General features: G+C 38.1%; 1 protein-coding gene across 2 annotated transcripts in view; it reads right to left on the bottom strand.

Moving 5' to 3' along the window:
- Positions 1 to 1,738: 1,738 nt before the first annotated feature.
- The window catches only part of LOC141462727 (aldehyde oxidase-like), a 43,315-nt gene continuing 19,181 nt past the window's right edge, over positions 1,739 to 25,872 (bottom strand). The window contains exons 17-35 of one of the 2 annotated variants that reach the window (XM_074144698.1): positions 24,704 to 24,873; positions 23,236 to 23,362; positions 22,575 to 22,697; positions 21,354 to 21,450; positions 20,334 to 20,458; positions 18,738 to 18,871; positions 17,052 to 17,139; positions 15,434 to 15,520; positions 14,626 to 14,817; positions 14,093 to 14,320; positions 12,954 to 13,049; positions 12,475 to 12,603; positions 11,898 to 11,972; positions 10,207 to 10,259; positions 8,021 to 8,135; positions 6,872 to 6,937; positions 6,091 to 6,279; positions 4,850 to 5,017; positions 1,739 to 3,832 (exon numbers count right to left, since the gene is read on the bottom strand). In XM_074144698.1, coding sequence (XP_074000799.1) covers positions 3,782 to 3,832; positions 4,850 to 5,017; positions 6,091 to 6,279; positions 6,872 to 6,937; positions 8,021 to 8,135; positions 10,207 to 10,259; positions 11,898 to 11,972; positions 12,475 to 12,603; positions 12,954 to 13,049; positions 14,093 to 14,320; positions 14,626 to 14,817; positions 15,434 to 15,520; positions 17,052 to 17,139; positions 18,738 to 18,871; positions 20,334 to 20,458; positions 21,354 to 21,450; positions 22,575 to 22,697; positions 23,236 to 23,362; positions 24,704 to 24,873 — 2,313 coding nt within the window. In that variant the 3' untranslated portion in view covers positions 1,739 to 3,781. Of the gene's footprint in view, positions 3,833 to 4,819; positions 5,018 to 6,090; positions 6,280 to 6,871; positions 6,938 to 8,020; positions 8,136 to 10,206; positions 10,260 to 11,897; positions 11,973 to 12,474; positions 12,604 to 12,953; positions 13,050 to 14,092; positions 14,321 to 14,625; positions 14,818 to 15,433; positions 15,521 to 17,051; positions 17,140 to 18,737; positions 18,872 to 20,333; positions 20,459 to 21,353; positions 21,451 to 22,574; positions 22,698 to 23,235; positions 23,363 to 24,703; positions 24,875 to 25,872 lie in introns of those variants that run through there. The other variant, XM_074144700.1, reaches the window with a different exon arrangement.

Here is a 25,872-nt window from a genome sequence, read left to right on the forward strand (position 1 = left end):
GGGTTTGAGCTACAACTGCCAGGCCTAATTTTTTATATTATCCAGTAATGGATAAATTTAAAATACATAGGAATGGCTGAAGCTAGAACCCAGGACATGCAACATTACCCGCTTCTGTGGGGTGTCAAATGCCAAGCTGTGGAGCCATGCTTCTCATTTGAGCTTGTCACTAACCTGAACTATATTTTTTTTCCTGCAGAGTGACCAAGTTTTAACAAAATCAAGATTAATACTACACACACATTTAAAATTTCTTTCTGGTTAGCTCTATGCCATGCCAGCTCTATACCCTGACCACTGTGGGTGCCATTATAAGATATCCTATGTTCTTAGAGAGAGAAATCCCAAATCCTAGTTTGGGATTCTAGATTCTGATGCATTTCACTGCACGTGTGTCCAGAAAACAAGGTTATTAATCTTTAAATGCTTTATTACATCTGGCCTTTATGCTTTTTTAAAAAGGGGACTTACGTACACGTCTTTCAAAAGTCTCCATTTGTGTATGCACATCTTTTGTTGCATTTACCATATTTACGTTTTACAGCAAAGGTCTTTATTTCATTTAGAGTCAGCGTAGGCTTGCAGGACAAATTAGTCAGTCCCAGATCTTTTACCACTGCCTCTTAGAAGGAAAGAAAATGATTCTCAGCAGACATATGCTGCTTCTTTTGTGTTTTAGCCCCTTATGTACACCTGAGAGCTACCACAATGCAAGCACTGAAGCAGTCCCTAGATCCTGCAGGCAAAAGCCCTAGTGGGTCCTGCCAACAGCAGCACTGCTGTAGTATTCCGCATGTGTTGTAGGTACAATGATGCAGGTTTAAAGGCCTATGAAGAGCAAGAACCAGACCCAATACTAGATTTTGGCAGTCCCATATCTAACGTTCAGAGTACTAGGCCTCCAAATCAGAACCTAGTATTTATGTTAGGTGTTTAAGCTTACACACACACACAATGAGAGTGCTGAGGGTGGATAGTTATAGAAACACTTATTTCATGAAGAAAACAAGTAGAAAGAGTTCTTCTCAACCATTTCCAGTTTGGGTGTTTCTATACAGTGCACATTAATGTGCCATCCAAGGTGTCCGTACTTCTACAGTCTAAGAAAATTTCTTTCATAATATTCCATGTACCCATAGTGTCATCTGTCAGGATGTTTAATTTCTGATATTTCTCGCTTCCATGCAGTTTTTCAAACACCTAAAAGCCAGGACATAGCTTAATATACTTCAGCTCTCAAAAATCCCAACAACCCGTGTTTGCTAGATGTATAGATTTTACTGAGACAACCAGACAACAGTGCCACTTTTAAAGAGGCAGGGAGAAATCTTTGTTAATAATAACTGAGAAATACCGACAAGCAGATGCGTGATTTGCATTACAGAAATCAAAGTGCGGGCCTAGAATGTGATGAATCCCTGGAGTCCAAACACCTCAGCGCTGCAGGTGGGGAGATGTCATTGCCTGCAAGGGTTGGCCCATGATTTTTACAAGATTTGACTTGTCTGGAACCAAGTGGCACATGTGCTGATGCATAGGTACACAGGAGAACAACAGACAATGCACTTTCCCCCCAGTTCAGTAGACCTATATGCTCCCTGCTTCAGCATATCCCAGAATTTATCCATATTTTGGGACTATTATCAACATATGGGGTTGTGAGCTGTCACTAACAAGCCCATGCCATGAAACTAAGAAGGTGTTTCAAATCAGAAAAACAAATTATGGCAGCAGCATTCACATTTAATTTGATTTATTGACTTTCTTACAATATATAAAAGCCAAAGTAATACAAAGAAAGTGAAGAAAAAGTAAACCCCAATGGGCTTCAGCTGCCTAAACCACACTTCTAGTGCCAGTTCAGATGATTTGCTGTAACCTGCTTGGCCTGCAGTTGCTATGTCTGTGTTGTATCTTCCAGTCCTGTGCTCTCCTATGTCTTTGCTGTCTCATGACATCTAAAATGGTCTAGACACCTATGTTTAAGCGGCTGAATTTCACCTACTCATAGTTGTTACAGGGACAAACAACTTGAAACAATAAAGATTTCATATCATAATAACCAATGCAAAACCAGCTTAACCTACTAACTTGATTTCTGTCACAGATAAAATATCAACTCATAAAAGGGATGGAAGGCAAGAAGAGAAAATAGTTTGTGGAAAACCGAGTAGCAGTGAAATAATAAGAGCCTGCAGGCTGACATGTCAAACAAACTAGAGCCATTTATTGTCATTACAAATGGCAGTCTTCATGGCTCTGGAGCAATGTGACCTATGAGTAACTGGAAGAGCAATCACCACGCTCAGCTACAAATAACTGACACAGAGGTTCACTGAAACCACACTCTAAACATACAAACTACCTATTTTCCTAGTTCTGATTTCTTATCAAAGAACCTGCTGCAATTTTTCAGGTGCTACTTTGGGTAACTTCTGTAGACTCACTAAAAAAGCAAAGTGTTTTCTCTGTGTTAGGATGTAGCCCCAAATTCAAATACCATGGTGATCTGTGTATTTGTGTGTGTGTGCATTCAGAACTGAAATCTCAGCTTTGCCCTTCACGAGGAGGAATGGTTGAAGTTCTCAGTCAGTTCAATATCGGGGATTCTGATGCTGAAATCTGAATATTATGGCTAGAGATTTCATAATATATTAACTTTGATATGTTCTCTGTAATTTCTTGGTCTCATCTTAGGTTACGAATATATACACACTTCAAACTTAATAACACCAGAATTTCTGTTACCATTTAATTCAGTACTGCTTCATATTTTCCTTTTTTCTCCAGCTATGCTATTTCTGTATGGTCTAATCCCACTGTACCCTAGGCAGCATCTTTGCAGATCATCTTTTGATCTCATTATGTTTTTTCTATCTTCTTTATCACAGGAGTGGCCAAGAGTGGGAGAAAGCTCTTAACTGTACTTTCATGGCTCAATATAGTCCTGCGCACAGGATTAAGCATTGCTTAAGAATCCTTTCCAGAGACAGGTTCATCCAGTCTCCTATTCAAAGCACATTGAACTCCACGTGAGTTTTCCCAATAAGTTCAGAGGCTTTTCGCTTACTCCATGAGAAAGAGAAAGCTTCCAGTGGAAATCAAAACTAAGTGACTCTTCCAACTTTTGGGATAAAATTAATCTCCTATATACATACGTCAGCCTACATAGCAAAAGAAAATCATAACTCTTGTTTCTTGCATGTTTGTAACACAAAGATGTCTGTGCCAAAAGAATCTAAAGCAGCTTTACTACAAATCAGAGCATCACTTCTGCTCAAAAAGGGGATGAATCCAGCAAACAAGGTTCTGATTCTTCAACAAAGATCTCTGTGCTCACACTCCACTGCAAGACTCAAATCTAAATTAGAAAATTAGCTGAAGCCATTAAAAAAGTCATTTATCATATAAAGTTGTTAAGTGTAACAAGTGGCAGTAAGCTATCTAACATACCTTTATACTTCGTCCTAACTTTCTTTTCCTGCAGCATTTGAACTGAGCTGTTGAGCAGATCTTTCTTGTTGAATATATATGCTTGAAATGCAGGGGATGTATTCCTGGCAATTAAATGCAGTCATTTAAGCAAAGTAATGTCAATGAATATACTGGATGGAGAATGAAGATATGGATAGAAGATGTAATGTGCATATTTTTGGTAGCTCATTCTATTCTGAAAATGACAAAATATATTTATCTTTGTGTTGATTAGTGTGTACTGGGGCAGTAAATCCATTCCATTCCATTTCATTCCATTCCGGTCTTGTGCACTCTGGTTTGTCATTCACACAGATATGGCCCGAGGAGTGGAGGAAGTAGATTCATTGTTTGACATCTAAAAGAACAAGCAAGAAATGAAAAGAGTGACTAGTTAATATTATTTGATTGGCATGCTCCCAATATTGCCCTTAACAGGTACCTTCAAGTCACTCAGCAGGGTGTTCTACAGGAGATACCTACGAAGATGGCTGGAAGGAAGGTCAATGATAACTGGGGTCAGGGTCAAACAGGGATGGAAAAGCATGGTCACTGCACTGATGGACCTCACCTCCTGCAAGTTCCTGCGATGAGACTAAGGCCACAAACCTATTGATTTGGGGCCAAAGATGTCCTACCATGACCACAGAAAGACTGTGGGAGTTACTTGTGAGAGAAAGCTCAAGAGTTTCCATGGCAGAGCTTCAGAGGTTCAGGGCACAGTATGTATTTATACGCTGATAATGACCTTGCTTCACAGACATGGTATGTTAAATAAAAACTTACACGGAAAAAGAATTATAGCCTGAATAGCAGTGGGACCAAGACTACAGTGAACAGTTGCAGGAAACACAGACTATAAAATATCAGAATTATAAGAAGTGTATTGCCTCAATTGTTTTTCTTCTGTATCCTTTTGTTAGCTGTAAGTTACTTATTTTTCTCCCACAGAGTACTGGGCATAGCAAGGAGTACCAGAATGAGGTGACAGTGTAAGAGTGCAAGACACTGAGTGAAGGCATCTGGAAGGAGACTGAAGATGCTTGGAGGCTGATCCATTGCATGTTAATAAAAGGAACTATTTAATCCTCTATGGGATTTGACATACAGAAGAAAGAAGGAGGCTTCAGGGAAAGAGGGGATTATGAAAATTATACAAACCCAGGGAAATTCCAATAAAATGAATGAATGGCATTTGTAACAAGCACGACTTGTTACCAGACATTTCAGCTACAAGAAGCTATATGATATTGCTGTACACAAAGCATTGACCAATTGGAGACATCATTAGGCACCCCACCATTCAAGGGTGCCAAAAGCAGCATGCACTTCCACCCAAAGATACTTAAACACATCTTTCCCCAATTCCTATTACCATTTCAGTAAAGTCATCTGCACAGCTTGCCCGAATTTGTTCAGCGGTCAGAGGACTGTTCAGTGAAAAGGTGTTTTTCAGTCCTCTTTCATTCCTCACGCTAGTTACTGCATCTCTCAAAGCGAAGAACACAGAGCATCCCAAGAAAAGTCCTGCCTCACCTATCCCCTGAAAAAGAAAAAAATAAGAAGTCAAATAGATGTAGGTTTTGAGCAAATGAGAGGAGTACATGCCATATCAATATCCACTAAAAAGCTTAAAATCAGTCACTCAAAGTGAATGATGAAACACTCACAGTGTTTCATCCTTCAGTAAATTTATTTTAGATTTAGTGGAAGCAAGCTTAGATCACAGCAAGTCTTCTGATGGTAGCTGCTTCCAGGGAGCTAAAAAGGTTGATTTCACATATTGGCTATTGATTTTACAATCTTTTGGGCTCATTGCTAAATTGAAATTTAGAATAACCAGCAGATAAAATTTTAAAAATCCAAGGCCAGATACATACAACTAAGAAACAAAGTCTGAACTCATGATAATTCCCAGCGGACAAACACCACTGACCTCAGTGGGCTTGATGTCCTCGCACTGGTTCTGATATAAGATTCACATTTCTTCCTATCTCAAAGATAGGTCAAATCCACCCTTATTCCATAGTCCTCTCAGTGCTGTGGTATTGAATATTTTAATCTTGACTGGATTGTGAGACTGCTGTTGAATCTTACTTATGTCCTTGCTAAAATCTGAGAAGCAAATGTCTTCCCCAAGCATGCTGCATGAAGACAGAATCACACCTTCTTACAGAGAATTTTAAGGTTAATTATAGGAGATAAGTTCCCAGAAAAAGAGAAAAGCTCTGTTTGAAGAGGGATATTGCTATCAGCTGTCTAGATCAGCTCCCTAGATGAGATTTTTTCAAACAAATACTTCTCTAATTATGTATTGCTGAGACAGATTTAAATAATTTTAAAGGACCTGTTTTTAAATTCAGCTTGCAGCTTCTGCGTATGGTCTGTTAACGAAACCCTAAAATTACTACTTGCCAACCATGAAAGATACGCAGCAATATCCCGCATTATGTCTTTTCATATTAGCTTCCCTGATATCGTAAGCCAAACAGTTTTATGCACACTCGTTTGAAATGCTAAAGAAGAGAAACTGAAAATTTATATATGTTTTATATCAGAGTAATTTCTCGCTTTGTCCCGGGATCTAAGAATTACAACCTGTAATGGTTTGCTTACCTTGGATGCATAGATAGCATAAGGATTTTGGGAAGATGACAGCAAGGAAACACTAAACTGTTCTGGAATATCACAAACAGCAGGGATCTTATACTGATCTGGACCCCGAGTATAGAGGACTCCTTCTGGAGAGTACTTTAATTCCTCCATTGTGTACAGTCCAATGCCTTGAACGAAGGCACCTTCAATCTTTAAATAAGAAAAGAAATAGCATTTAATTCTCATGTTTGGTAAAATGGGCAAAACTTTGGCAAGAACTGATTTGTATCACTAGCTGTTAGAAGATCATTTTCTTTTCCATTTGCCTAATGGGATCCTTCAACACTTGGGGCTACCATGATGGGAAAGCTTTCACGCTCCTCTCACACCAGGCACAAACAAATGCTTTCATGATGAAGTGATGAGATCTGTGGACCAGTCTGCAATGAATAAAGGTGTTTCCCTGCTATCAAGTGGGGAAGGCAGGTCAAACAACAGGATAATTTGGAGACTGTAGATCACAAACAGGATTTAAGTCCAGCAGATAGTGGGCATATATACATACAGGAAGTACTACAGGTTGACACCATGAGTAAAACTCAGGCTTCATTGACATCTACAAAGCTCTGACACTGACTCAGATGGGTCAAGACTACAAGTAAAGAACCTTCTAATATGATCTATGACTTATAACATTGTCTAGGAAGAAATAAATGTTTTCTGAATTAATGAGGTAATCTTCACTTCAGATTAGGCTAGCAGTGTAATAGAAATTGAACAGCAGGAAATTCTTGGCACTTACCTGTCCTATATCCACAGCTGGATTTATGCTGCATCCAATATCCATAACAATGTCTGTTCTGAGGTTCTGTCAATAAAATTCAAATGCATATTACTGAGAGAAATGCATGGAATTGAGGTATTAGAACATAACATGGGTTAGAGTTTGTATTCAGTGGAATAACATATGCTAAGATAGAGGTCCCTCCACCTACACAATTTTAAAATATTTTCCAATACCCCATTACAAGCAAAATGGCGTTGTCTCACCTTTAACAGAAGTTTAACCAGAAACAGCCCTGCCAAATTTTTCCCATTGCACAAGGAAATCCGTACATATATAGGTACAGGCAGAGGGCACATCACGGAATCACGGAATTCTCAGAATTGGAAGGGACCTCTAGAGATCATCTACTCCAACTCCCCTGCTAAAGCAGAATTGCCTAGCGCACATTCCTCAGGACTGCATCCAGGCAGGTCTTGAAGAGACGGGTCTCCAGAGAAGGGGACTCCACAACCTCCCTGGGCAGCCTGTGCCAGGGCTCTGTCACCCTCACTGTAAAGAAGTTTTTCCTCGTATTTGAATGGAACTTCCTATGTTCCAGCTTGTGCCTGTTGCCCCTCGTACTGTCACTGGGAACCACTGAAAAGAGTCTGGCTCCATCCTCCTTCAACCCACCCTTTAGATACTTATAAGCATTAATAAGGTCTCCCCTCAGCCTTCTCTTCTCCAGGCTAGAGAGTCCCAGCCCTCTCAGCCTTTCCTCGTAAGGGAGGTGCTCTAATCCCTTAATTATCTTTGTTGCATATGATCAGCAGTCTATGACATTTAGCTGTCCAGATGGTAAAAAACTCGGAAATAGAATATTTAGCTCTGGTGTAATTTGTTTGCTGGCAAACAGGGCAAGAACAAGCAAGAAAATGTCAGATGTCTGCCATAACCTAACCGGTGAACCCATATAACATTAATACAGATGTGTTAAAAGCTGGTTAACGCTGCACAGCTTTCATTCTCCTCCACCTGTAATTTGCGTTTACAAGGTTGATATACTTACTATCATGTGAAGACAGGTGACTTAATGCAAAACCTGAATGTTAGTTGGAGCATGCAGTGATACAAACAAATGCCATTGACATTATTTACAAAACTTCCATGATACTCAGTTATTACCTTGTGATCTCCTGTTAGACAGTTAATTTCAACCTCTGAACAAGCAGCTCCATAAAGAAAATATGTGAATGGCTGTCCTTCCCCTTTCTCCCAATCCATGTTTTCATCGTAACCTCTGATGGAAGAAACAAAGTTCACAGGAAGAAAATTAACAAATGTTTGCATCATAATAAAGCAGATGAGCACATGAAAGTTTGAAAGTACTTCAAGTGAAATCTTAAATAACTGTGGGGGTTCTGATCTGTTAAGTTCCCTGAAATCCTACAGAGCACTAGTAGTTTAGGTTTGATGGATCTGGTATTTATATAAAATTTAGCAGACAAGCAAGCTATTTCACTTCAGGAGAGATTATAACCAGCATAATCCCAGAAATATACTAATAAAGACACAGTAATCAGGTACAGCACTAAAATTTAAAGTAATGGTTGCTGAGGTAATAGCACATAAGGGAAGTCAGAAATAGGGAGGAAAACTGGCAAGGACCGATGAAAGAATAACTTACAAGATATAAATGTAAGAATTAAAATTACAGAAACTGCCTACAGAATGAGTGAGAGGGCTGAAATATGAATATTGAAATAAAGGTGTAATTACTTAGAAGGAGTGGGACTAACTGAGGAAACTATAATAGTCAGGACTGATGGGGTAAATTCAACAGACACAAGAGGACAGTGAAATGGGGTATCTCTCAGCCATGTGAGCTATGTGACCAAGGCATATTTTCTGCCCATATATGACTGAAATGTCTTTGTTGAGGATATTTAAAATTATACACCATAAAACAATTATAGTATAGTTCAAAGCATTGAGCCATGCATTGAAAAAGGGATACACAAAATCCACATATTCAGCTTCTTGCATCCCATCTACCTCAGCTGGCTTTGAGATTCTTGGATGCGGAGAATATGACTGGATAAGAACTAGCAATACAGGATTTGAGGGTTAGGGATCTGCAGATGTTTTTGGACACCATTAAGCATCAATAGCAAAGTATGACTGCTGTTCATTGCTTTGGAGATATCAACATTCCAAAAGGGCTACATAAACCGAAAACATCCTTGAAGTAGGAAGGGACATTTTGTTTGGGCTTTTCTTAGTGTTTTAAGAAAGTATGGTTTTGTGAAGTGCCTCTTCAACTTACTCCAGACTGCTTGAGTATCTGAAAAGCTATTACCTATTGATAAGTAGGTAAGTACAGGTGGAGGGAGAGAAGATATAAGGCACAGCAGGCTAAGACAGCAGCTTTGCTTTGAATCCCACCTGAGTTATAGCACAGGAACTTTTCCTTCCTGGTTCTTTATAACTACTGTGAAAGAATTCAGAGAAAAAGGACCACGAGACTGCACTGAGAGAGAGCAGTAAGGATTGTGTTTAAGATTGTGTCGTACAGTAACATGCTGTTGTAAATAAATGCATATCTAAGAATATATATGGTGGGAATTTTCCAAGGCTCCAGAAGCAGAGAGGTCAAAACAATGACTCCAAAACTACTGTCAGTCAGCAACCCCACTTCTCATGTGAGCCCTAAGTCCCCCCTAGCTTTCAATTAGTGCTGAATCATGGCATCTGATTCCTGAGTTAGTTTAAAAAAAAAATAAATTACTATGAGCTTTCTCTTAAACTTAATCAGATGTTTTAAATTCTCCTTCCTCTAAAGAGAAACAACCTTAAGGCTCAGGTTCAGAATTAAATGGGCCTAATTTTCCACTAGTGCACCTGCTTGCTAATTACAGGTGTGTCCTGGATAAATATTCTAATTCTGCCACTAGTTCCTGTCATGCAACTCGGTGTGATCTTTTTTGTGGGTAAAAGTGTAAATAATCTGTAGTAAACCAATTTTTGTATCTTATATCAAAACAGCCTCCAGGAAATAAACTATATTCCACTTTGCACACCTACTGCAGCAGTCACTTTCTTGATGCTTTCTGGTTTGCTAATGGCCAAATAATGGAGAAAAGATGGGACGAAACATTCTTTTGATGCTTTTTAGGGAGTCCACATAGGGATAGGCATAAATTAGCACTTGAACTTTATACTCCAACCTCCCATATTAAGGAATTACATTAAACATAAGCTGAGCCATTAGAAAGAACTATTGGACAGGATCTTCTATTCGTGGCGTTGGTTATCTTCAGAAATCAGTTCTGGTCTAACCTGTGCATTTTTAAGGAACAAAAATATATTACCTAAAGTAGCCAGTAGCTGAAAGACTCACACTCTGTTCAAAAGCTTCTTTAATCTGTAAAATATAGCAGTGTTTGTGAAAAACCAAGGAAGGAATCAGGAAGGAACATAGCATACATATATTTACTTATTTACAAATATTTACCTATAAAGCAAACTGTAACAAACTGTAAAGAGAGGAAGACCAGCTGAGTTAAGCATGTTTAGCTGCACATGGTGCCTAATACTGTAGAATTAAATCCCCTTTGGATGAGCAATCTGAATTCTTTTGGTAATACAATAAGGAGTAGACCAGTCAACAGTGGTGTTCTTGCAGAATCTTTATTACTGGTAATGCCATAGTCAGAAAGGGACCTCCTATGTTTTTCTGCTTAAGTTCAATAGAAATGCCTCTTTGTCAATTGAACAGATCTGTGTGATGATAAGTCACTGAGATAAAAGATCTGCATGACCTATTTGCACAAAGTGACAGCTGACAAAAGAAATGCAGTATTCTTTGCTGGTGGTAAAAATGTCAGTATGAGGTCCCAATTCCCTTTTCAGTGATTCTCATGCTAGATTTACTCAGTTTACAAGTCAAGAAATTTATTTTATTTTATTTTAATTTTTAATTTATTATAATTTACTGACTTTGAAGATGTAAAGTGAGTTCCCTGCATATATTACATTCTTTCTTAGGTCAGCCATTTTTGCTAATATTTTGGGTGTCTGAATTATCCAAATTCATTTGGCACCTATTAAAGGAGATTATCTTTTCATATATAATTGTCAGTTATCAAGCTACCACATGTTTTTGCTACATTATTTGCTATCGCTAGGAATTACTACTGCCAAGAAAGTCTTTACATTTTTGCAGTTATTATAGTATTTAATCACTTGAGAAGAAACACCCTAGTGTACTGGATCTGTAAATGCTTCAAGGCAGGGACTGTCCTTTTCATTAGGCCGTAGATAACAAGCAATACTGGATAAGAAGACATAACAAACAGGTTTTCTTTAAAATCCCAGTACAGAGGACTAGATTCTCAGCCACAGCTTTATAAAAAGTTAATATTATAGCAGAAAACTTTTAGTTCAGAAAATTCAGTTTCTAAGCCTAAAATTCTATTCCAGTTTCAAGTGGGCACCAGACAGGGCCATTTCTATAAATAGCTTTAGCACTACTTCTGTACTACTCTACTGAAAATGTAACCAATATCATAACTAATTACATATTAGATCAACGGGAGCAAGGATTCCTGCTGCCTTTTGTGTAGTTCTGTAATATACTGCATACAGGAGTGAGATGGAAGGAAGAAGTTGAAAAGGCTTCTCTTTATTGATTTAGTAAAAATAAAGAATAGCCATGTAGGAAAACTGACACTGTTCACATATATCCTGACAATCTTTTGGCAACAGCTTGTCTGAGGGTAAGGTGGAGTGGATCATGTTATTGCACAAGCTGACATTTTTTGTATATTAAAAAATTCTGTGCCTCCAAAGTGACTTCACACATAGCTTCCCCTCCTTTCCAACTAGATATGATTTGGGGATTGTTTCCCACATATCTAAGCCGAGTACCTACATTCTATCTTTCTGTGAAATAACCTGTTGCTAAAGTTTTTAACTTTACGATTATTAGGCTGAGCAGACTGATAGACTACAACACATACACAAGCACATAAATACATTTAGTAGGGTTCACATGTCTCACCCAATCATTCCAGGTGCCTTTTGGGTTCTTGTTGATGATAGGCTGCAGGCGTTTCAGAAGAGTTTGGCAAGCATCCTGGTGAGAAGTCAGGAGAATATAACACAAAATTAACATAAATACATTCAGTACTATTCAAGATATGTTCTAGTTAGTACTTAATTGGCATATGCTTTACTGTCATTTTGGTTTGAAAAAGTATGATAGGACGCGTCATTTTAACTGCATAGACAAAAACCTTATACAGGGTGAAGTTAAAAGGGCTGGAATCTGCAAGAATCAGTAGATTTAGAACAGGAACAGGGTATGAGATTTGTATGGGACTAGTTAAGTTTGTTAGATGAAAGAAGGATTTTGTCAAACATAAACCTTCTGGGTAAAGCTCTAATAAAATTCTGAAGATTCATAAGCACCATTACTGAGAAACTGTCAACAAGTCACGTTTCTTCTTGGCAATCTCCAGTGGTGTTATTGGTGATCTCAAACTTGATTTCTACGGGATCACTAATGCTTAAAGTTTGGCAAGCATTAAATACCACGAGGGATAGGGTGTTCTGTTAAACTAAATACTCCTCCTTACCTTCACAGCCATGCCATTGACATCTGTCCCTGCAGATCCTACTGAGGCACATGCATTGGGAACAGTTCTCGTGCTCGTTTCACAGAAGTGAATACGTGACATGGGGATGTTCAATTCCCGACTAGCAACCTGTTCCAGGAAGAAAAACATATTCTTCTCTGTTTTAGAAACATTCAAAACACTCCAACAGTTCCCCGGGTTTTATGGGATCAGCTCCCTAAAAAAAAAAATCTTAATTTTTAATAAGCCTCTTCATATACCATTGGAAGAATAAAAATCTATTTTTTCTTCCTGCTGTCTCTATGACTCTTAATGAAGATATCTTTGATTTCTAACTCTATCAATGCAAAGAAGCAGCGGCTATGCTGATAAAGAAACTGTCCTACTGGTACACTAACTAACCAAGAAGAAAACCTTCATGCTATTTACCTGCATGACAGATAAAGCACAAGGTAATATTTGTTTGGATCGCTTGTTACCTGGATCATTTTCGTATGAATACCCTGCCCCATTTCAATTCCACCATGCGTCAGAAGCACAGACCCATCAGTATAAATATGAACCAGAGCAGCAGCCTAAAAAAGAAAAACAAAATCAGGATTAGAATAGTGAGAAGCGTGTTATATATAGTGATGAATCAAAAAAGACAGACACAGTTTTGAAGTTTCAATTTATCTGTTTAGTGCTTTTGAATAGAACGCAAAATTTGGAATCCTAGTCCCTGCTCTTCCTCTATTATGAACTTCAAAAGGAAAAGATACAGATCCTTGCAGGTCTGCTTTTTCTGTTGCTAGATCCTGAAATAAATCTACACCTGGCAACAGTATCTCAATGGTTCCAAAAGAAGCTGGAAGACCTCCTTCACTAGTGGCTGTACATGCAAATTCCATTTCTCTCTCACTGATGTTTGAGAGCCTTTGGCCACAGGTTTTTCAACAGCATAGCTTGGGCAGGCTGTCGGCATTAGACACAGCCGTGAGGTTCTGAATGAGATTTTCCGCCTGGACATAGTTGGAAGTAGCACTGTAGACTACAAAGGCCCTGTGACTTTAGTCTTGAACAGAGACAGCCAGTTTGATATGATATGAGCCAGTCAATTAATTTTCAATTGATAAAATGCTCTCCATTCCAGAAGCACTGGACACCTACATTCAACAAAGTACAAAGACCAAAAATACCACTTAGTAAACTTAGTCTTTGATGACATCAAAGGGTTATGTCTTTAAGAATAGCATCCCATAGTACCCCAATGGTCAGAAAGAGTAAGCTCAGATCTCTTTCTAGAATGGAAAACTTATCCAATGAACATTTTGCCATCAGTCCTCAAAACCTTTTCATAAAAGTGTTCAACTCGTCTATACCAACACCACACCACAAGAGATGGGACTGGCTTTTGAGTAGGTAGGGTCTAAGCTGCCTGGCTTCTGAAGACCAAACAACTTTGTTCTCAGCTTGAAGAGAGCTAGTAGCTAGTGCAGCTTTCAGGGAACAACCATCAGGAGGATGACAGTTTTCCAGAAGTTGAAAGATAACGCATTTGGTTTGTATCCTAAGGTACAGTAACTGTAATCTTATATGGATAGAAAGCTTAGCTCACTTACTCTTTAAAGGAACTAACCTGAGAAAGATAATGTGTGCCTAGTCCAAATGGAAACTTCATTGGTACAATGGCAATCCCTTTTTTCTTCCAGTAATTTTGTTTGTTAAATTCAATGACAGCTGTTTTCCTACTGTAGTATGCAGATTTCTCCATACATTCATTCCAACACCGTATTAAGTTTTGTGGATCAAGCTTTTGTTTGAAGTGTGTCTGCTCGTTCTCCTTATACATATTTATTTCCCTGATCTGAAATAATAAAGTTAACAGCTATCACACAATCATGTTAAAGCCAGACTGACCACCTCGCGGGCAGGGGAGTAGTAGACAACAAGATTACCATATGTTTTTTGAACAATTACCAGTTGGGTTCAGTTTGTAAGAGCATGTTATTCACGCAACAATCAGATATTGATTAAAAATATATTAATTTTATCACAAATTGTGTTTGACTTGGAAAAGAGTTGTTCAGACAGTTGAGCTAATCTAATGGATTTTAACTATCCAACTGCACAGACTTGATTTCAGGAGAGAAGATGCCTTCATTTCGTCACCTTTTCTGGTGATAAACCAGTTTTATCTGCAACTCCTGTTATCCAAGTTTCTGTCACCAGTGCTGACTGGGGAAAGCCAAACCCTCGGAACGCTGCATTTGATGGCAAGTTTGTTTTGCAGGCACAAGCCCAGCATCTCAAGTTGGGAATCTTGTATGCATTGTCCATTTTTAATAAGGATACTTCTGCTACCTGAGGAAGAGGACAAACAAGTATAGTTAAGTGTCAGAACAGTGCTTCTTTCAAATTCATATTTTAAATCTTCTTCATCTCATATAAAGACCTTAACTTGAGAAAATTAGCTTTAAAATTGGCTGTCAATCACTGGTAGAAAGAATACTCTTATGCACACATATAGGCTTTATTCATACATTTCTCACGCAGCATACTAATTTGGCAAGTTATTTTTTGATATTCATAGAACACAGATGATGTTACTAGTAGTTGAGTGCTGATCGGTAGTTAAGGATGTAAAAAATACTTCTTTTTATGATTGATTTTGCTCCTATTGTATAGTATGTATTTTAAAAGGAATACATTGTCAGTTGACATGTTTATAATGGGAAAATAAGCCTGAGAAACCATTCATGAAGTGAATGTGTAGGAAAATATCAAAAAGTAGTATAGTGCTTCACTGAACTGAATAAGGAAAAGTTAAACCATTAGGTGTAGATTTACCAGCAACCCATAGTCCCTACATCAAAAGGCTACATGATTAATAATACATGTGCAAGGGAATTTGGCCTTCATTATTTCCAGCTAACGATTCCTCCATGTAATAAGATTTGTCAGCTTATAAAATCCTTACCAGGACAGATTCATCAGGGGTGCATCCTCCATTAATGTAATATTTGGTATCCACAGCTCTGATCCTACCGTCATTCATGAAGCCAACCTAGAAGGATCAACAATAGCTTATTTAGATTTTGGCATTCATTCGTTTCTTCAGTGCTTGTATATTTTGGAAGTGAATGTAACCCACACAATTAGGGTCATACTGCACTATTAATTTCTGGGAAGCATTCACTGAAACTATAGAGGGGCAAGAGAGCAAGAAAGTATGTTCCTAAGATACTGGCTGTCCCACCCAGCATATAATAAGCAACATCAGCTCATTGGGAAAAGAAGAAGTGGGGAAGCCCAGTGGCTTCCTGTGTATTGCCTGAGATGGCTGATAAGTGTGTCATCTAGGAACGTTCACTGTAGATAAAGTCAAATCCCACTCTGACTGTAAGAATAGTGTTTGGCAGATGGAGTATGACATTTGCTTTTCTTGATGAAGAAATGTTATCTTTATCTCACACCTCTCTTTTCACCTATTGCCACTAACAGTTCCTGAATTCTCAGTATGAGCTACAGCTCATTTTCAGCTTCAGGGAAGCGTCTTATAAGAACTCTCTTACTTTACTTACATAGTATATTACACAATTTGATATGCTACTTATGTAGAACTTGTTTAGCATAATTTGCTTAGTTATGCTAAGTAGCTAAATTTGCTGAAGCCTTAGGCCATAAGCTGTGAACTTCCACCTGGAAATGTTGAACTTTTACCTAGTTAGAGTAAAAGAAGGCCTCAGAGCTGCTTCAAGCCAGAAGATAAGGAAGATACAATTGCCAGTAGAAGCTGCAACCTTAGAGATAAGAAAAGAAATGACCAACCTAGAGACAGCTGAAGGACCCAATAAAGAATGGGAAGACCCCAGACCCCAATATTACTATTGGTTCAAACTGTTGTGTGAGGGGTGGGTAACTTAGATCGTAAGGGTACAATTGCCCAGGGATTTCTTTGTTCAGAATCCCTTCAGTGGCACTGAGCTCAAGCTGTAGTTTTATTAATAAAAAGTACTTTTATACAGGAATCTATCTTTTGGCTTATCAATTCAGAGGAAACCTGGAATCGAACCCTGTTATGGTCTCTAGCATGTGCAATTTCCATGATAAGTAGAGATAGAAAAGGTGGTAGAAATTTTCCTAATGAATAGTTATCACTGATGACAGTGCATGAGCAGGGAAAAGATTAATTTCCTTCATAGGGTGAGTTTTCCTGTATGACACTATTTTTGTGAAAAACTAGCTACTCCTTTGTGTGACCCTAACCATATGGATGGTTTAAAATAAACCTCTGCAGAAGAATTCCGAGTTTAGCTTCCCATTCCCAGAAAGAAAGATAGGGCTATAAAAGGAAAAGGGATTAGAAAAAAAAACAAAAAACCCCAAACACCAAAATCCTACAGAGATAGACGCAGAAGCAGAGAAGGAGCTGTACAGCAACTTCATCTCTTGGTTTCCTAGCTAGTTGTTTTATTTTAAAATTAAATTGATTATATTCATTTTCATTAATAGAACAAATATTAACCAGTAACATTGAAATACTTATTCACAGAATATGGGCAGGTATTTTTTCACTGAATTCTTGTGGCACTCACTTTATATTTACCAATAAAAGGATGTCGGCCACCAGTGATTAACATATCATCCCCTCGACTCAGAATAAGACGGACTGCTCTGCTGGTTCTAAATAAAAAAAAAAAAAGAAAAGTTAAATTTCAGTCAAAATCAGAGACGATCTTAACAGATAGCTAGCTATTCATGATGTATCCAGATCTAGCCATGCATATAAACATAAAGTTAAGTTTAATCTAAATGTAATAAGCTTAAATATCTGCATAAAGCTATGTCCAGTTTGGGTTTTTTTTGCATTTACAATCATATCAGAATTTTAATTTGATCTTGAAAGCCAATGAGATAACTCAGCGCAAACTTCTTCTGAAGAAACTGTTATTTCAGTGTTAAGACTGAACTGTATCAAGTGAGCTCACAGCAGTTAGCATTCAATCATCTTAAGCAAATAAATAGTCGCCTTTTAGCTATTCAGAATCATACTGAAATAGAGTGCCTTCGGATAAAACCAAAACACAGACAATAATAAAAATATAAAAATTACTCTACAAATGCATATACCATTTAAAATAGTTACTTCTGAAAAAAATGACATAAGATGTAAAATAAGGTCCTAACAATAAAGAAAAGATTGTTTCAACTAGAAAAAAAGATTATTTTTAGCATGGCCTGGTTAATCCAAAACACAGATAACATGGCAAAAAATAATCAAAAGCAGTTTGTACAACGACAGTAGAAACAAGAGAAATGTATTGAGCTGTCCACTCAGATTACAAGATCATTGGATCAGAGGAAATGGTATGAAGTTGCGGCAGGGGAGGTTTAGATTAGATATTAGGAGAAGAATTACTTTACCGAGAGGGTGGTCAGGCAATGGAATGGCCTGTGCAGGGAGGTGGTGGAGTCGCCATCCCTGGAGGTATTAAAGAAACATGTAGACATGGCACTTCAGGGCATGCTCTAGTGCCCAAGATTGTTGGGGTTTTTTTTTGTGTGTGTGTGGTTGGACTCGATGATCTCAAAGGTCCCTTCCAACCATGAAGATTCTGTGATTCTGTGATTTTGGCTAAGGCAGGATGTACCTGATGAGCATTCTACAGCAAATCAATTATGCATATAAAAGAGGTTACTATCCCCTGACAGGTAATTGCCAATATTGTGCTGCAAAATTTGGAGGGTGGGGGATGGAGCTTTATGTGTTAAGGTTCCTAAACTAATTAAAGTAGTATTAGCAGAAACATAATACCTAATAGAGTTAAGCTAATTTTGACTGAAAGATGTTTGGGACTGAACTAGAACTACTTGTTCTTAAAAGCAGTTCCACTCATGAACTCTTCCCTCTGCATTCTGCTGCGCCAGTGAAGTTCACATCTGGATGGTTAATGTCATGTTTTGAATGTAAATACAAAGCCTCAGTAGTTAGGGACTGGTCTTTTTGAAATGCTCAATCATTTCAAGGATATTTCTAGCTTATACTAATACCAGTTTATTCAAGTCCCATTAATTTAGTTGAGACTAGAGCTGCTTAACCTAAGCAGTCTAACAAAACAAAACAAAGAAATGCACTGAACAGTCTTACAAAATGTGAACAGTCAGGATTTTATGACTTTTTGGTTAGCAACTTTGGGAAAGGAGAAAGCTTTTTAGCCAAAATGCAAAACTTGTTCACTCCATTTTCTCTTCATATCCTAATACACACATATCACACTTACTTGTTTGCTGCCACCGCAGCAACTGATGCCAGTAAGCCAGTTTTCACGAGTTTCCCACCAAAAGCTCCACCAACTCGTTTAACATGGCACATGATCCTGTTGGCTGGAACTCCTAAACTTGCAGCTACCATCTCCTGTAAAAACAGTTTTAATCCTTTATGTCACCTCAAATGAAGCCTAAAAGTTAGGTTCTGAAATAAAAATCTTGTCTAGAAAAGGGTTCCATAGATGTTTCTAGTTTGTTTGGGTTTTTTAATCAGATGAAAATAATTTTTCTTTTACCTGAGGTTAAAAAGCAAGGAAAAGATAACAACAAACACTCAGCATTGTTCACATTTAAAATCTCTACCATGGAGACTGTGAACAGGCCATGGACAGAATTGAAGAATAATACCCTTAGATTTCATTACTTAAACAGTAAGAAGCTTCAGGTATAAGACAAAGAAACTATAAATCAGTTTTTATTATTTTTATTACTAAGATCATGAATTTGAATTTAATTTTTAATTCAAATAAAACCATTTGGTTTTTAATAATCTAAGGTCTTGCTAGTGCCAGGAATGTTCTTGCTTCAAATAATTTTCTCAAACACAAAATGGTTCATGCTTCTTGGCTATTGGCAATATAACAATAATGGAAATGATAAAAGGAGCTGAACTGGGTTTTGAACATAAAATGCCAGTGTTGAGTCTGAAATACTATCAGTTTCATGCCCTGTAGCTATTGCTATGAGACCATACCCTATGTCAGCCTTGCTTTACCATTTACCATCATGAAAACGATCAGAGGGATGGAACATCTCTCCCCTGAAGACTGAGAGAGTTGAAATTGTTCAGCCTGGAGAAAAGAAGGCTTCAGGGAGACTTTATTGTGACTGTTCAATATATAAAGGGGGCTTATAAGAAACAGAGAAAGACTTTTTACCAAGGCCTGTACTGACAGGACAAGGGGCAACAGCTTTAAACTGAAAGAGGGTAGGTTTAGATTGGACATAAGGAAGAAATATTTTACAATGGGGGTGGTGAGACATTGAAACAGGTTGCCCAGAGAAGTTCTGGACGTCCCATCTTTGGAAGTGTTCACAGTCAGGTTGGACAGCACTTTGAAAAACTTGATCTAGTGAAAGATAACCCTGTCCATGGCAGTGCGGTTGGATTAGATGATCTTTAAAGGTTCTTTCAAATCCAAGCCATTCTATGATTATGATTTTGTCATGGAGCAGCAGTCTCACCTACAGCTATTAGAGCTGATCAAACCTTCGGCAGGGTCTGACTCTGCAAGGTGCTGACTTCCTTACTTCAATGGAAAGCTAACGGTGATGGTGGAGCCTCAGCACCCCATGCCTACAATAGCGGGACATGAAGTACTTTGTTCAAAGGGAAATTAGAGGCTTCTACTTCCTCCTTATCCTCACAGTGTAGTGTTCAGTGTTTATCAGGGTACAGCAGTACCACAAAGCATTTGTTGTTGGATAATCCAGATGTGCAATTTCATGTTCCTACTGCTTCTAAACTGTTAAGATGTTTTTTTAAATTAAACTTAAAAACCTCTACTGTCACGGGTTCAACCACTTTCTCGAAGAATGCTCTGTATTACCTGAATAATGGCTGGGTGCTGTGTTGACACATACACATCCATTTCTTTATCCTCTCCTTTTGGAACAGCAAGCACACTCTGAGTTTCCATGTAAAAATGTTCCTGTCCCCCAATGTGAATTTCCCCTGATCCAAAGAGAAAAACACAAGTGTTACTGAGAAAAAAAGAAGAAATTCGCTAGGAAAGAATAATGGCCCATCATCACGTAAATTACAGTAATCAGTGCTGAATCTTCTGATATTTCTTGTATCAAGGAGCAAAATCTAGAGTAAAAACACAGATTAAACTCCTTGAAGGATTAAATCGGTCTTGTTCCAGTGGCATCAACAGAACTTGATTAAGAGCAGAACAATAATGCCTACAAGTGGTGACAACATTAAATAAAACATAGATAAATTAAACAAAGCATGGACATACTGGACCAGGTCAAGAAGGCAGCCATCAAGATGGTCGGGGGCTGGACCATGGGATGTATGAGAAGAGGCTGAGAGAACTGGATTTATTCATCCATGAGAAGAAAAGTGTTAAGGGGAGGTCTTATTGCTGTCTACAACTACCTAGTTGGAGGGTATAGAGAAGAGTGGGCCAGACTGTTCTCAGAGATCCACGGTAGAGGGATAAGAAGCAATGAATACAAGAAATTCCAACTTGATACAAGAAAAAAATTTCACCATGAAAGTCGTCTAACATTGGAAGAGGTGCATATAGAGGTTGTGGAATCTTCATCTTTGGAGATATTCAAAACCTGACTGGACATGGCACTTAGTAACCCGCTCTAACTGGACCTGCTTTCAGCAGGAAGTTGGACTACATGATCCCCTTCCAACCTAATTATTGTGTGATTCTGTTTCAAGGACAGAGGATTCAGAAAGCTTGAATGTAGTAGCAGAATCACAAGACCACTAGATTTAATCACACTTTCTTCCTATATGGAGAAAAGCTACAACTAGGACTTGAAAAACAGACAGACAAACCCGAATACTGACAACAACTTAATACCAAATGTATTCTGCGGTTTACCTTCAATTATATTATCAACAGTTTCAAATGCCTGATCAACATTTCCTTGTTCTAATTTTCTTTTTGGCTCAAAGAACGAGTTGTGCTTTATAGCTTCCTGCAGTGGAGAAAAAGAGAAATATTTTTTTTAAACAGTTTAAAGGTTCTCAGCCTGATGTGCCGTTTTACTCTCAGGAGAAAAAACATTCACTTCAGAGATCTGAACCACCAGCTACCAAAGTCAATCATCACTTTATTGTAATTGTTGATGAGTTTGTGTATTCAGTTCCAGCAACTCTTTCCTGACGTATCTTGTGTTACTGATGATAGCAGTTTCCGAAGGGAATGCATTCAGTTTATTCAACCTGCTCTTCCCTCCCATACAACTAGCAAGTGACCAAGAGAGCACAGAATAAGAATGGAACCACATCATCCAAAAAGTGATGCCATTAAGAGGGGAAGAAATCACAAGTATTAAGTAAAAGTGGAATCTATTTATTAAGTATGATTTGCTTTATTTCTAGTAAGACTTCATTAAGTTTCAACTGTAATGAAATGTTAGTAAAATTCGCAAGTCTTTAAAAAGAGCCTACTTCTATTTTTTATACCATTATAGAAACAAGCTGTAAAGTGACTACCAGAACTAATGCTGGTTCCCTGCAAATGTGTTCATTCTTCCTTACTTCCACTCATTTCTTTAACCCAACATAAGTCCATTTCCCCTATGACTCCCACATCACATTTCTAAAATTTTCTATATCCCTAATATCTTTCCCATCACATTCCCCCAACATTTGTACATGTCCAGCCCAACTTTGTTGGCTTGCTAGCTGGACAACAGATAAAAATGCTACAGATAATCAGGAGCTGACTGTTCAGCCACATGCTGATTGCCCAGCTGGTAGCTACCAATAGAATTACGTACAACCAGTGTGCTCCTTGCCTTTTCCTCACTGGGAACCTTAAAACAATTATTTTCTACTCTTATGTTTATTATTATGAAACTTGTGAGACCTTAATACTTTTGAGACTGTTGCCTATCAATCAGAAGTGGTCAAAATTAGCCAAAAGGTTGAAAATGTATTTATAAGGAGTCTGGCAGACTGGTTAATTGTATGTTCATATTCACCTTGTTTCCTTAGAAAATCGTGTTTAAAAAGCAAGTGAAAAGTGTGAACTGCTGCTGCCATTAATTAAATAGATAAAACAATAAAAAAGCAAGATAAAAGAAATTATTTGTACCTCAATTGTTAAGATCACTGGTTCCAGCACTTCATACTCTATCTTCACTTTTGCAGCTGCTTGTTTGGCATGAACATCTGAATCCGCAACCACAGCACAGACAATCTGACCCACACAAATCACCTGTAAAATACACATCACTTAATAGAACAGTGGATTCAAATTATTCCCATATGTGCAGCTGATAGTCTTCTTTTGTGTAACCACTATTCATATTTCCGTTTTAGAATTTAGTTTTGAATTAGGACTTTTGTATTTTTTAGATCATCCATGAAGCTAACAAATTATTAGAAATACCAGTGTAACTGGAGAATCAAGGAAAATACAGTATTCAAAAATGGATATGTGATTTGGGAGACTAACTTTCAATGAAATATACTCTCCCAGCAAGTCAGATGGTTTTTTGATGTTTACTATGTATTCTTCTGATTGATATATTTTTCTCTAAGCAGAATATAATACATATCAGCTATTTTGAAGTTGAAAGGGGAGTGGGAAAAAACTGTAAGAACTTTGTCACGAAGTGTTATGGCTAAAGTGATTCCCTGACATAAACACAACACAGATAATCCAAGAGTCAGCAAGTAAAATTTCATTATAAAAGACAGAAGAAAAATGGTAAAAATTAAGAAAAGTATTTTAAAAATGATTGTAGTTATACCTTGTCTCTTGCAAATATAATCTCTGGATCATCAGAATGGTAAAACTCGTTTGTAGCTGGTACATCATGAGCTGTTATGATATCAAACACACCTGGTCCTTGTAGAGCCTCTGAGGTATCTATAGATCTGATTGGGATATGGGAAGAGAGAAGTGTAATTCATTAGTTTTACAAAGCATTGCACAGAGGAAGGGAACACAGTTTCTTGTACTGCCAGGATCTCCTCACAGGCTCAGATGTGTCTTTTCCTTCTATCTCTGGCATGCAAAGAAATGCAGGCTAAAGGCAATTTATAACTCCACTAACCTGCTTCATTTCTAGGAGATGCTCTAGATGCAACAGGGAAATCATTAGCCCATTAGACTTCCTGAACTGCATTGATTTAATAAAAATTACTGCACAATTATGATGCTACAACTGCGACTTTTTAAGACCTCATGGCCCACACAGATATCAAATTGATACAAATAAACATCAGCAAACAGAGAGTTCATGTAGAGAATTACAGAACAGAAATGGCAAGACCAGTATAAATGGAGAATGAATGGGAATGGATGGGTGTAGAAGGATCAGAAGGAATGGCAGAAGGTTTATAAGAAAGCCATGCTTTGATAGCACCTGGTTTAGCAGGCCATCAAGATCCCAGAACATGTACAGGTATCTTCTCTGGACATTCAGATCGGAAGACAAAGGAGAGTGAATGAATCCTACTGACTCACAGAGATGAGGGGGATGTCAGCTCCTTGAGGGTACCAAAAAGAGCACATCCAAACCCAGCATACTATCACCAACCTAAGAATAAGCCAGGAAATATGACAGACTGTATAACTAGCAGCTCCAGTCTGCTCTGTCATCACAATTAATCCTGACCAGCCCACCTGGATACATGTCTTGGTGCTTGAATGCTGAGCAAACAACTTGGATATGTGCATCTTGGTGCCTGAACATTGAACAAACTGCTAGAATAGGTGTATCTTGGCAGTATAAAAACATAAGTGAAAACAGTTTTCTTTCAGAACAAAATCCTCTTCCCATCTTCCTCTCTTATAAGGCCTCATATGAGCTTTGCTACCTTGTTGCTGCAATGTTGCGACACTATTTTCTACATTTTTAACAATTTTCTTTTTTCATAATAGAGTTGAGGTTTCAAAGCTATGTTGGTAAAGCTGATTTTCGATGCCTACTTGCACTGCACAGCTCAGCACTTTGGGGAGATACGTAGGCTAGGTCTAGGTTGGCTCATGGACCAGAAACAGTTCAACCTTATTAGTACAGTAATACAGTAATATGGGGTGAGACACTTAAATCCAAAGAGTCTTCTGCTAGAGTGACAATATTACTTCCAGCACTGGAGCTGGTGCAGGTATCAGGCATGCTGCTCCATATACACATAACTCATCAGTCTACTCTAAAAATCTCAGTCAGAAATTCATAACAACACATTCTGCATATACACTCGAACACTTACACAATCTTAGCATGAGCTCTGGAGCTAGTGACGACAGCCAGGAAGAGCTCCCCATCCACAGAAGGAAGGTCATCAATGTAAACTGCTTCACCAGTGGCATGCATAATTCCAGACTGGTGCATAATGGGCCGTCCTACAGGATCCTGGGGAGACTGACTCGGGTCTATGTCCTGTGCAGTCAAAAATACACACACCCCAAACAGTTACAAAAGAATAATCATGTTATTCTTACAGTAATCAGAAAATCAGATGAAGGAACAACTGTTCATATTAGCATCTTCTGATTCAATATTGAAAACAGACGTGGATACAGGACCTGACTGCCGCTCCTGGGCATTTCTTCAAGTTCTTCTCTTAAGAAGCCTTCAGAGAGCCTTGCACAAGTTTGTCTACTTGGATTTTTTTTTTCCCTAATCATTTACATCAAAGTGATACAAACAGCAATTCTTTTTTCAGAAGGACAGTTTCCTCCCTTACTGATTGGTGTCATGAAGCTCTGATAATTTCTGAATTATTCTCACAAGATTCCGCTCTGTATTTTATCAGTGCCTGGTGGTGTATTTTGAGCTACTTGCAGCGATTCCTAGGATTTGTCTTCCTTGCCAAAAGACTGCAGCTGATCAATGTACATCAGTGAGAAAATGCTGTTTAAATACTTCCTTTCCAATCTTATTTCCTTGCACCTGTGTATGAATTTAGTGTCTTATTAATTTTATTTCGCTAAGTCTTTCCTGAAAGTTAATTCAGTGTTGCCAGTTAATTCTGCCACACCAACTAATTATTGGCAACTTCCAGAACACTTTTCCAATTTCTGGGTCAGTGTTCACACTAACTGTTTCCTTTTCTACATTTAGAACTACTACATTGCTCACATCTTAAAACCTTTTTTCTTCTATAGCTTCCAGCACACAAGTGTCCCTGCTACACATTTCTTACCTCTGGCACTTTCTGGCACACTGTCTGCTATTAGTCCAAGGCCAAGAACTGACATTTTTCACTTGTCTGCCTCAAATGGCTGTCTCAGCCAAACCATCTCCACTTTTCTACCAGCAGAACGACCTGGTATTCATCTTTCAGGATATGGATTCTTATTTTTGCCCCCTTCACTTTATAAGCTTAATAATGTTCAGATGAAGAACTCCATACAAAATATAGGGACTTGCAAAAGT

Source organism: Numenius arquata, chromosome 3, assembly GCF_964106895.1.
Source record: "Numenius arquata chromosome 3, bNumArq3.hap1.1, whole genome shotgun sequence".
In the NCBI taxonomy this organism is placed as follows: domain Eukaryota; kingdom Metazoa; phylum Chordata; class Aves; order Charadriiformes; family Scolopacidae; genus Numenius; species Numenius arquata.